Here is a 12,850-nt window from a genome sequence, read left to right on the forward strand (position 1 = left end):
GGCGGAGGGCGGAGGCGGAGGCGGGCGGCGCAGGCCGCCAGCACCACCCGCGGCCCCAGCACCGCCCCTCCGCGCCGCTCCGCGCCGCCCCGCCGCCGGCCCCAGGCCCGCGCCGCGATGGAGGGCGGGCCCGGGCTGCGCGGGGCTGCTCGCCTCCCCCCCCCCCCCCCCCCCCCCCCGCCGCCTTTTTGCTGTGTGGGGGCCTTTTTTTGTTGTTGTTTGTGGGTTTCTTTTTGTTGGTTTTTTTTATTTTTTTTTTTTTTTTTAGCGCACACACCCCCTCCCTACCCCCACCCCCTCCCCTCCTTCCCCTCTTTCCCCCCTTTTCTTGAATGAAGCGTGAGGCGGAGCTCTAGGAAACCACCGCGCCCGGCTGCGCTGCGCGGGGCCGGAGCCGGAGCCTCCCCCTCGGGCTGCGCTCCTCCCCGCCCCTCCCCGCCCCCGCCGCTCCGCTCCCCCCCCCCGCCGCCGCCGCCGCCGCCGCCGCTCGGAGCCGCCGCCCGGAGCCGCCCGGAGCCGCCGCCGCCGCCGCCGCCGGCAGCAGCAGCAGCAGCAGCGCCCGGAGGAGCCGCCCGGAGCCGGCGGGGGGTGCGCGGGGCTGCGCGGGGCTGCGCGGGCGGGCGGGCGGGCGGGCGGGCAGCGGCGCCGCGGCCGCGGTCCCCGGCGGCACCAGTCACCCCGCACACGCGCCCCGTCCGCGCCCCTCCGCGGCAGCGCCGGCGGCTCTGCCTCCTCCCATACAAAGCTGCTCGGGAAATGGCATTTCTCCCCGGAGCCACAGTCAAAAGCAAAGCTCCTTCTTTATTTTCATTTTTTGTTCTTTTTTTTGACGCTCTTCCTTGTGAAAAAGAATTAATTTCCTAAATACATATCTATTTTTTTTATTATTATTAATTATTATTATTATTTTTTCTTTTTTTTCTTTTTTTTTTTTTTTTTTTGGGGGTGTGTGCGTGCGTGTGTGTGGAAGCACCGGGCTCTTGTGATCGGTGTCTGAATGAAACTACGTAAATGCATATGTCTGTACGTTGCACTGGAGGGAAAAACGGAGCACTTCTGCGAGAGCTTGGATTCAAATGTGGTTCATCTGGTCTCCAGGATTTTCCGTCTCTTTGGGGTTGTTCGCCTTCCCGGGCTGCGAGGCGGGATTTTCTGAGCTTTGACACATCTTTGGAGATGTCTGTTAAACAGAAGTCTGGGAAAAAACATTTGAAATCGTAGAGATATTTTTTTTTTGTCCCTTTCCCATCCCCTTGGTGACTTGAAGCATCAAAGCGGCCAGAACTTAACGTTTCTGAAGACTTGTGATGTTTGGGTTTTGTTGTTGCTATTTTTTTTTTTAGAGGAAACTTGACAGAGGAACATATTTATAGTCCAAGTAAGTACTTTACAGAGGAAATTTAGTTTGTGTAGCTTAAAAAAAAAAAAAAAAAAAAAAAAAAAAAAAAGCCAGTGTTGAGGTTTCTAGCTTAAAGTGCATTGGATTAACGTTCATCCAAGGCTGTTTAGCAAATCATATCGAATTGCAGTTTTTACGGTGTGCATTCGTCCGCTCCTTCGTGTCCGTGGTAGTTCAGCACCTAGGGGAAAATGCACCTGATTTTGAATTGGTATAATATTTTTTAAGATGTATTTCAACACCGAGGAGGAAATGGTCCTAAAGTAAATTTATAATAAGTAATAAGTGTGCACCTGGAAGTAAAGTATTTACAGCATTCTAATCCCTATTTATACCGTGCATCTCAAACCAAGGAGGAAACACTGAGAAGACAAAAGTACCTCCGAGACCCTGAGAACTCCCCCACACCACCATGAATGAAACCGTGCCCGATACAGTAACTGGATTATAATTTTTGGTGTTATTAATTTTATTATTATTGGCTGCTTTACTTTTTTGGGTTCATCCTGCTCCTCTTCTTCCTCTCTCCCTTCCTCTTGCTGCTTCCTCTTGGGAATTATGGCTCATCCGGGGAGAAGAGGCTACGATAACCGGGAGATAGTGCTGAAGTACATCCACTATAAACTCTCGCAGAGGGGATACGACTGGGCTGCCGGCGAGGGCAGGGCCCCCCTGCCTCCAGGTCTCTCTCCTCCTGCTGCTGCTGCTGCTGCGGTCGCTGCTGCTGGGACTTCCTCTGATCACACTGGGCTGGTGTCTCCGCACCCCGAGCCCCCCGGCTCGGCTGCTGCTAGCCACGCGCCCCCGGCCGAGGGGCTGCGCCCCGCGCCCCAGGTCGTCCACCTCGCCCTGCGCCAGGCGGGGGACGAGTTCTCCCGCCGCTACCAGAGGGACTTTGCCCAAATGTCCGGCCAGCTGCACCTGACGCCCTTCACGGCCAGGGGCCGCTTTGTGGCGGTGGTGGAGGAGCTCTTCCGAGACGGGGTTAACTGGGGCAGGATCGTGGCCTTCTTCGAGTTCGGCGGCGTGATGTGCGTGGAGAGCGTCAACCGGGAGATGTCTCCCCTCGTAGACAGCATCGCCGCCTGGATGACCGAGTACCTGAACCGGCACCTGCACAACTGGATCCAGGACAACGGAGGCTGGGTACGTCCCCTGATCGCTCGTTCCCTCTCCCGGCTCTGGCCCGTGGCTGCTCTGGGGTGGGCAGTGCCCGGTGGGCTGCGCTCGCGCTGGGGGGTGAAGAAGGATTTGCCCTGGGGGGGGGGGGGGGGGGTATCCGCACCGGCATGTGCTGAAGCAGCGTAGGCCTTTTGCCAGCTGCCGAGTTTCGCCTCGTAGCGGGGTGACGCTGGAGCGGTTTGGGATAGTGGGGAGAGCAGCTACCGCTCGGGAGCGAAAAGGATGAGCGAGGCACCCTCTTCGTCAGCGGTCCCCCCCTCCCCGCCCTCGCCCGCTGGCAGCACCAGCCCTGGCCGAGGCAGGGACCCGCAGCGGGGTGGGAAGGGGCGGCAGGTCCCAGTCGTGGGGACAGCGGGGACCCCGCGTGCGCGTGCCGGCACCCCTGATCAGTCGGGGTGACGCGCCGGGCAGGCGCGCGGCGGACACGGCGTCCCGGTGCTACGGGCGGGCGGGTGCGGCGGCAACCGGGCTGTGGGGGTTTTAGGGTAGATAGGGTATGTCCAGCGTGAAAAACCTGTCTTTGTCTTGGGATGAAACAAAGGTTCTGGGAGCCGCGTTCGTGGGATTGTTCTGGAAAATGAGTATTTGTTGTGACCTGATGGGTGACTGTGTTTCTGGGGTAGAGATCACCCCTGGCCAGGGCTGGCTTCAGCATCGTCCAGAAAGGGAAGATTTCCACTTGTGGAAAATGGACAGCTTTTACACTGGTAGTTAGTGAAAAGCCTTTCCTTTTTTTCTCTCTCTCTTTCCAAAATAAATAACCACATTTAAATTGGAAGGGTATTTCTTTCCTTTTTTCCTGTATTAATTGATATACTGTAACAAAATGTGGTCCCAGCCGCTCTCCCGCAAACCAAACCCATTGTATGTGTAAAGCTTATTATATTAATGCATTGGAGAAAGAAATGGCAGAAGTTATGCTGAAGAAGAAACTTTACATACGGGCTGAGAGCTGGTGTAAGTCACCTGGAAATGGAGGTCAGCTGGGTAGGACGCCGGCAATTTCAGGGCCAGTCCCCTGTGAAATGGAGAGCTGACTCAATTACACAGCACACCTTTAAGAGAAGAGTGTAAAGGAATGTAAAGTACAGTACGTGTTTCCCAGTTAACATGTTTTGCAAGCCTGGTGTTTGTGAAGCATTACCACATTAAATTTTTAGCACCGGGTCTCTTGCTAGGTCACTGTTAGGCTGAGTAACGTGCCACCCGCAATGACCATCTCTGTTAAAAAATGAAGATGCTGCCTTCCCACTGCTGAGCCTGCCTGACTATAAAGGTGTTCGTGTCCGAGGACACCTACGTGCTGCGGTACGGCGGGGTGTAAGGCTTTGGGGCCCTTTGCTCAGCGGGAGCGCGCAGCGCGCACCTCCCGGAGGAGTGCTGCGGGTCCCTGGCTACAGCGCGCCGTGCAGGCAGGATCGTTCTCCCGCTCACCCCTGCTTCCACCAAGGAGAAAAAAAATTCAAGATTCGTGGGGCCAGAACAGGGAGCAAAAAATGTGCGTGCGTGCGTGTGCGTCTGTGTGTTTATATACATATATACATATGTATATGCAAATATGTATACACACACAGACACACGCATATGTATATGCATACACACACATAAAATGACTCCGGCACTTAGTGGTTGGGACCACATTTGGGAGAGTGAGACCTGTCCCCTGATCCCCTGTTTCACAGGTCACTACAGAGGGCCTGTCAGCGTGTTGCGGGGTTTTTTTCATGAAAGAGATAGCTGGGGAAAAAAAAAAAAAAAATCTGCAAGCAGTTCAGGCTTGTGGAGATCTTGACTGGTTAAAGGATGAGCAGCTAAAGGGTTAGGGATTTTGCGACTGCACTTCTGGGCCGGGATGCCTAACTTGTGTGTAAGTCCCTCCTCAGGCTGGAAGCCCGTTCGCGGAGCTGGGGCCCTCAGTTTGCTCCAGAGCCAGTGAAGTCATTCTGTTGACTCCAGTGAGCTTTGGATCAAATCCGTAAGCATGCTGGAGATGTATTGTCCTGCGGGTGTATTGTGTAAAGAGAAATATAAATAATGAATAAAACGGAGAATGTGAAAAGACAGGTGTTACCAGGCGTGATTAGCCAGATGAGGCGAGTGCTGGAGCTGTTTCTCGACAGTTAGAAATACAAGAAACTGGGACTATAAACACTGACTGCCTTGAAAAGGAAAAGATGCTTCTTATCGATAGCCATTTAGTTGCTTATTGAGGTTTCCTATAAACAAAGGCTCCAAGAGTTTGGATGCATGTGATGCCATTTACTGCCACGTGTTATTTGTAATATACACATGGAAGATGATGTGCAAAACATTACGCCAAGGTGGCTTTTGCCTGTCTGTCTGGTAAGCGACTGGTACCTTTGAGCCATGGATTATTAAACACAGGCAAAACCTTCTAGCTGGTTCCAAGGAGCAAAAGACTAATACGAAGTTGTAAACACAGCTTTTAGGATCCTCTATTCAGACAGAAGAAATCAAGGATGGCATGGGGCAGTGGGTTTTTCTTTTTTTCTTTTGCTAGCTTTCAGGATCTGTCAGTAGAAAAGGATGCTTTCATATAAGCACTCAGTCTTCAGCTTGGCACTTGCACCATGCCCCATGTACGAATCTTTTTAAAGTGTCGTAAGTGTCTCTTTCAAAGTAACTGGCCTCCTTGTAGGTGGTGACGCTTTGTAGGACCTCAGCCTGCAAGATCTCCCTGTCTTGCAGGTTCCTGCAACAAGTGGGGGAGCACTGGCTGTTGTAGCATTTTCCTCCTTTATGTTGTGCTCCCTGGTATGTCGTGGAGTGACAAGTTTATTAGAGGCTGTGCAGTAGTAGAGAAGAGGGCATTGGAGTTAGTCACAAGTGTATGTTACACAGCGAGTAAGTTAGACAGTGAGTGAGTGCTTTGAGTCTGTTGTAGGGGCCTATGTCTTTACACTCAAGTCTGAAGTTTGCTTACCATGTCTGTGTTGGTTATCTGTTTGGTTCTACATCTTATTTGATCTGTTTGGTTCTGCAAGTTGGCAATGTATTTCCAGGATGTGAATTCTTTATATTGCAAGGAAAACAAAGAAGGAAAGAAGCATACTGAAGGGCGGGTTGGAAGGGGTATAGCTGTTGAAGTATAAATTTTAGGCACTAGACATCACTGTTAATAGTGTCTGGGGATTGTTAATACCCTTACAATACACAGTGTCGTGGGTTTGTTCAAAACTTAGAAAAAGCAACAGATGGGGACTGCCTGCACGGAGGCTGTATTATTAGCTTGTGGTTCTGGTGGCAAATAAATGCAGCTTTCAAAGATTTTCACGTAGGCCAGGATACCGCAATATTGTACTTTGGCCTGATAACATCTTAATTGTGTTACAAAAGAAATAAGAGGAGAACCAGCTCATCTCTGCAATTTCGTGGTACTTGGTATAATGTATGCTTTCTGATTGACAACTTAATAGCTTCATTTCATTTTTTAGAGCCTGGTGTTTGAGCTGCAGAAGGACCGGCTTGGCAGTGGGCTGTCGCACTTGGCGACTTCTGACTCTGACGTAGGGAACATTGAAGCGATGCAGATGGTGCGGGGGAAATAACTGCTTGTCTTGCAGTGGTGGGTTCCCTCTTTGGGCACACAACCTAATGTTCTTGGGAGCTGTGCTCAGCTCTGGGCAATTCTAGTCCAACATACAGCTTCCTCCCTGAGCTGTTGAAGAAAAAGCAAGAGCATGAGAGCTAATGAAAGAGACACAAGCACCGTCATATATGTGTAGACAAGTACATTTTTGATGTAAAGAGTGTAAAGAAGCCCAGGTGAGAGAAGCAGCATGGTGTTGAAAATTCTGCCAAGAAAGCATCATTTTAAATGGCAGTATTTACATTTGAACGAGGAATGTGACGGTCGTGTGTTTTCATCCAATTCTGTTCTTTTATTGCGGTTCTTATTCTGTTCAAGAGTTAAGGCCAGTTGTGGGGAAGGATTTAGATGTTTGAAGCAGACCTTAGGTGGAACATAAGGGCTTGCATCCTCTGACTGCCTGCGTAGCCAGAACAGTGGCAGAAGTCCCTGGCTTCTCCCTGTTCCTTGCCCAAGCCAGCCGGGAGCTGTTCCTGCCTTGAGAGAGGGGAACGGCTCAGCACGCTGTGCAGGACACCGTTCCCGAGAACCTCCGTGTCCCAGAGCCAGCAAGCATCCTCTGGCCTGGCCGCTGTCATTCACGTGCCATCCTCACCCACAAATGCAGCTGGGGAGAAGCCCCCACTTTTCCTGGTGGCTCCTTGGTTAAGGCCTCTCCAGAGGTAACGGGAGGTTTGCCTACAAGACCCTCTCCAGCCTGGCAGGGGAGTAGGCACCCATACCTCCAGCATCTCAGGAGGCTTTGCCCGCCAGATGACTGCTGGTTTTGCTGGAGTGTCCTTCCCATTGGCAGCAGAGCTCCTCTTTCTGCAGGGCTGAGATTTTGTTTGGTGGAGGAGGAAGAACCAAGGTGTCTAATTCCCACTGCCTGATGTGTTTTCTCAGGTGTCTGTCTCCAGCCAAATGAATAAACAATTCTTGGACCAGCAACTAGACCTCAGGTTTCCCTTCTCCTGGGTTGACTGCCCTAATCACTGAGCTTCCTCTTTTTTTTTTTTTTTTTTTTTTGGCCTAGTAAATCATTAATTTTCTTTGCTCAGTGGCATGCCTTGGAAAGGAAGTGTGGAGAGCTGCCGTGCCCCGCAACGGTCCGTAGCACCCTCATGAAGGTACGGGATGGCAGATGTGTGTGCCTCCGGGTCAGTGCTAGAGAGAGACCGTGGGTATCAGCGGGACACGGGGGGCTTCCCGTGCTCGTGCGTGGGGTCCCGCCCGAGATCTCATCCCTGTCGGGCTCCGGAGCTGCTCTCCCAGCAGCTTGGCCAGGGACCTGCCTGCACAGCACGTTGCTTCTCTTGCAAGTCCTGAGCAAAAGTGTCTCGCTCGTCTGGTGCGGGACGGTGCCTGGCTCGGAGCCGGATGCCCCACGCCGGAGCAGAGGCACTTTGAGTTTTTTTACCAACGACATGAGGCCTTGTAACGACTCAATCCCCAGCGGGGCTAACCCCAAGTCACTGTTTGACTGGTAAAAGGAAACTATCTGAAATCCACTCAGTTAAATAAATGAATTGGCAGTTTCAAGTGTTACACCTTGTAGGTCCTTTGCCAGTTTTTGTGGCTTTGTGGGTTTATAATCGAATTCTCAAAATATTATAAAAATATTTTTCTTCTTGCTGTTGCTGAAGAGCAAGAAATTAATTCTGTGGAGGATCTGTGCTGAAGCAAGGAGGAGAAGAGCTAGGGCAGAAAGAGAAAATGATTGTGGTTCTCTAGTCCTTTTTATTTATAATAGCTTTCTCCGTAACTTGCAACGAGAGGTTGCGTATTTTCTCAGAAGTCTTGTCTTCTTTTTCTTTTCTTTTCTTTTCTTTTTTTTTTTTTTTTTTTTTTTAAATATATGTATTGACCATGACCTTTAAAATTTCAGAACTAGGGGTCTCAGTTATGGAGATGATGTCATTTGCCTTGATCTTGCAAAGAACTGTAAAGTTCAAACAGCAATCCTATTAAAAAGTTTTACTTGACTTTCAATATTGAAAAAGAAGTTAGTTCTGTGCCTGCATTAACACAGGCCTCTCTCGAGCTGCTGCGTTAGCTCTGCTGGGCAGTAAGTAGCTTAGTTTTTTGAGTATGTAGCTTGAAATTCGGAGTCAGTAATCCATGAAGAAAATCCAGTTGAATTTTTCAGCCGAGGCACGAGTGTTTCTCTGACGGCAAAGCACGGCTCTGGTGGGAGAATCACAAGACCTATGCAACGATGTGTGAAATGGCATGTGGAGCAGAAGCATTTTCTTAGCAGCCGGATAGCAGGGCCTGGGCTTCCTTTGGGAACTTCGTGCCGCGTCGCCAGCAAACATTACGCCCTTGTGCCCCATCCAGGTGTCCTCGATGAGAGGGTCGTCTTTCAGCGGGTTGGACCTGGCATGGTGGAGGGAGGTGGACGTTAGAAGCAGGAGCGGCGCTCGGGTGTCGCTCCCAAAACCTCTGCTGTGGTCGGGTGATGGTTGGTGCCCGGCGCACCGGCGAGCCAGCCCCGTGCTCCGCCGTCGCCCCCGAGGGATGCCAGGCTCGGGGCAGGGCTGGTGGAAGTGGCGGCTCTCTGCTCGCTGCCGCGAGCTGCCAGCAGTCTCGCTGCGTCCTTGTCTCCCCCTCTTCTGTGGCAAAGTGAATTTTTATTTTCTGGCTGATGCATTTCCATCCCTTTCCCTGATGGGGGGGTTACGGGGAGGGGCACGGCCGTGTGCCCTGGGGCGCTCCAGCCAGGCACACTCCCTGCTCCCATCGCGCCCACGCTTGTATTTGGCGGGTGTCTGGTTCTTTGCCCGTTTTTGTCTTTCTGCCTCATGAAGGGCTGGCGGTCCCTGCCTCTCTGACCATCCCTCTCCATCACCGCGGCTGCCGCCGGGCACTGGGCGCCGCACACGGTCCCGGGTGCGACCGTCAGCCCCGGTGGGTGCCAGGTCCGGCCCTTCCCACCTCCCTCCCGGGCCTGTTTTATTTTCCTCCGTGCCTTTGGGAGGGTGGAGCCCAGCCCTGTTTGGTTTGTTGTTTTTTTCAAATAATTTATTTATGAGGACCTCGTCGCTGCTCTCCTGCTAATTTAGTAATAATAATAACACTTGTTACTCGGTGGCAGAAAAATACTGATTATTTCTGAGGGCAGTACCGGCCTGTTTTATTTTCCATTTCATATATAATAATAGGATGGATGAAGGTGTGTGGTGCCATAAATCATCTCTTCCCCAGCAGGATAACATCCAGGCCTTCTTGGCAAACATGAACACCGATGACAGATTTGAGGGATTTTTATTTTACTCTGGCTTTCAGTCTCATTAACAATCTGATGGCTTTTCTTTTTTTTCCTTTTTTTTTTTTTTTTTTTTTGGCTCCTGAAAGACTATGAAACCGGATAACTTTTCCAAGTGCATCTAAAAGTCTGGAATTTATTTTCTGTTGTTTTATCCTAATGTTAGTTTGCTGTTATAATTATTGTATATTGATAGATTTCGCTAAATCCCCCTCGCTGGAAAGTTCCTTGTGGGTTTCTGGATTTTACAGTTAATAAGTAAGAAAACAAATCTGATTTTAGAAAGTGTTGCCATTGACTTCAATAGGAACAGGAAGAGGCACTTAACTGGACAATTGTAGTTATGTTTACTTTGTATATGCGGCAAGAAGAATAAGATCAAATGAAAAAGCCACAGGTTTTCAACGAATAGAGAAAAACAGCCTTTTCTGCAATGCATGATTAACCTTTGGGACATGTTTTCATGGGAGAGCTGTGAGTGGAAGTACTAGGTTACGTTCATGAAATGTTTCGGTATTTATAAATAAGGGTAAGGAAAACATCTATATTTATGTTTGAATAAAATTGCTGGAAAGGGCAGTCATACACCTTGGGGTAAATTTAACATCAGCTGCTGAAATGAGATCACCAGGTGCTGAGGGTAGACCTGTCTCTGGGGAATGCTATTTTAAAATTATCTGCTACATTGCTTCTCCCCCAGAGCACCTGGTGCTGGTCAGTGACTGGGGATACTGGGATGGATGGACTGCCTGCCTCATCCATCCGGGGAAAACTCCTTACTTCTGCATGTGTTTTGTAAAGGTAATTGTAAACACGCTTGTGGTATTGCTAAGAGCACCCATATCATAAATTTACTCCTGTGCTGATTGAAGATCTGGTACGAATTGCTACATTTAGAGTTAGTTACAAGAAATAGTCGACATCCTTCAGTGCGTACATCATTTTATTGCTATTTTATTTTATTAAAGCGTGAAAAGGATGATTCCATTTTGTTGGTTGAAAAGGCAACTCAGTGGGTTTCAGGGTACTTCAGTGAGTAATTTATGTACATGTGCCAGGTACAATCAAAAAGAAAAGGCCCCATTTTTCCCACATAGTGATTGAAAGAGGCTGTCATACCGTTGTTCGAGAAAGCAACTGAGAGTCAAAACTTAACTTCCTCTTCTTGGCTCTAGTACTGAGTACATGGTAGGATATGGGGCAAAGCATTAATATCTTTCTTTTTCAGTTAACCCAGCTATGAAGTCAGTATTCTTGCTAGCTATACAGCACATCAGGTCTGGGAAATGAATTGTTGCCCACCATGCTATCATGAGTTGGGCTGATGTTTTTTAATTAAAAAAAAGAAGACATACAAGGTACAATATTGAAAAAAATGTCTGCAGTGGTAATTTGGGTTGTAGAATAAAATTAAAATCTATAGGATTACATTTTGTCATTGCTGGAGCTCGCTAGCCTGGGAAAGAGCAAAGTGAGTCAGATTGTGAAACTACCTGGAGGTGAGATTTGAGTGGAGAGAGGAGGTAGAAGAAAGAAAGAAAAAGTTAAATGGAAATTAGGCTTAAACTTTTTCAGCTCTACTGTTTGGATGTGTTTAGCAACACTTGTGATGGAAACAGATTAAACAGATCAGTTTCAGGTGTTGATTTCTAGTTTTTATTTAGGAAAAGAGTGAGCAGTGTGAGAAATGGCAACTGACAGTGTTAGTGTTTTCCTTTATGTATCAGCACAGTTCATGGGTGTTTCAAGAAGGAAATTGTCCTGCCTTGTCCATTCCCACCATATACAGTAAAAGCTGCCTGTGGCAATTAAGGGGAAGGAGCAATAAGCTGTGTTACCTGCACCTGTAAAAGTATCTTCATGCACACACATTCTTTTGCTTCCACTCACAAGCTTCATTAAGTGTTCAGATACAGACAGGAAAAGCAATTTTAAAACATTAAAAAAAAAATAAAATAAAGTGAGTGTTAATCAAGCCTTTGGTCTTGACCATGAGGTTGATGTTAGTTTTAACTATCCTGGTGAACTGAGGCTTAGACAAAATTCCTGTTGCGTGCTCTGGAGAGACTTGCATGAGTGACTGGAAAGTCAGGATAGGACCTCGGAAGGAAAACCAGTGAAATGTCTCTTTCTGTGGTACAGGACAGTCCTGTAGCGTGTCCTTGTGATGGAATAACTATTGCCAGCTTTGCTTCTGAAGGAAAGAACTCCTTCCTTAAGAATATTCATCACATGTTCAGACCGTGTGTTACAAAATGTAGTAGAGGACCCTATTTTTTTGTAGAAAAAGAAGAATTAAAAACAATTCAAATAAATGAGCTGGCATTTCCATTAGCAGAGTAAGATGGCCAGTGTTGTAGAGTATTTAAATCTCTTGAATTTCCCAAGAATGTACACACAGCTCAAGTAAAAAAATGATATTAAAAAAAATGAAAACTCCCTTGTTCCTAACAGAAGCAAATCCTACATTGTGCTTCAAGTGTCTGCAAATATTAGTTCAAGTTAGACATATGCAAAGCCCCTCTCCTGAAGTCATCTGACAATTCACAGTAAATCACGCTGTCTAAATACCTAATCCCCAGTCGGCTGCTGGATGCGAAAGGTCCTGAATATAACCGAGATGGAGGCCGAATGCCCGTGGTATTTTCAGGTTCCAGCTTGGCCTGTTCCTTTCTCCATTGCCCGGATCTGCAATAAATGGCAGCGCTGCTGTGCAGCCCGGGCGAGGGAAAGGCTTTCCTCCTGGCGGGGCTGGAGCGTGGCAGTGGGGCGCACCGGCGAGGGAGGAGATAAAAACGGTTGCTTGAAATGTCAGGTGGCAATCAAGGCTGAGACTAAATGAGCCAGCCTGGAGTCAGTTCAGGCTTCTGCAGTAGCTCACAACTGTCTGCAAAAAAATCCTGCAGTAGAAAATTCGCGTATTTGGCTCTGGACTGAACGTGTGAAATCCTTGCCCGGTTGGAGTCAATAGCTATTTTTTTTCCAGTACAGACGCTAAAACCGGCAGTATCCAGCCTCATACAGCAGTGAGCATGTGGGCAGACCCAAAAGGGGATCTGTAGAGTGTTGTACAAAGCCTTGGTTGTAGCAGATGGTTGGGCAGGTCTGTGCAGTGGTGGAAAATGAGTGAGGCTGCCTGGGGTTTCACCTGGAGAGTGCTCCTCAGCTTCCCTAGGCGCCCTGGCTGTAAGGGGAACCCAGCCAGCACCCTGGTCTGGGTTCAGCTTATAGCCAGGACACTGCAAACCTCCCTCTGACAGTGCCCGTGTGGGCCAGGGGCGGTAGTGTCCCACCACGACCACAGTGGCTTTCTAGAAATTGGTCCCATTCAGCTTTGGCCCAGTGAAGCTGTTCCTCAGCCCCAGGGGCGAGCTGAGGAGCCTCCGTGGTGCTTCAGGATCACGAGGTGGGG

General features: G+C 49.1%; 1 protein-coding gene across 2 annotated transcripts in view; it reads left to right on the plus strand.

The window, feature by feature from the left end:
- Positions 1 to 537: 537 nt before the first annotated feature.
- Positions 538 to 12,850, plus strand: part of BCL2 (BCL2 apoptosis regulator) — a 96,402-nt gene continuing 84,089 nt past the window's right edge. The window contains exons 1-2 of one of the 2 annotated variants that reach the window (XM_042806899.1): positions 538 to 588; positions 1,099 to 2,545. In XM_042806899.1, the coding sequence (XP_042662833.1) occupies positions 1,958 to 2,545 (588 nt within the window). In that variant the 5' untranslated portion in view covers positions 538 to 588; positions 1,099 to 1,957. Of the gene's footprint in view, positions 589 to 910; positions 2,546 to 12,850 lie in introns of those variants that run through there. The other variant, XM_032991968.2, reaches the window with a different exon arrangement.

Source organism: Tyto alba, unplaced genomic scaffold, assembly GCF_018691265.1.
Source record: "Tyto alba isolate M040663 unplaced genomic scaffold, T.alba_DEE_v4.0 Super-Scaffold_48, whole genome shotgun sequence".
Taxonomy (NCBI): domain Eukaryota; kingdom Metazoa; phylum Chordata; class Aves; order Strigiformes; family Tytonidae; genus Tyto; species Tyto alba.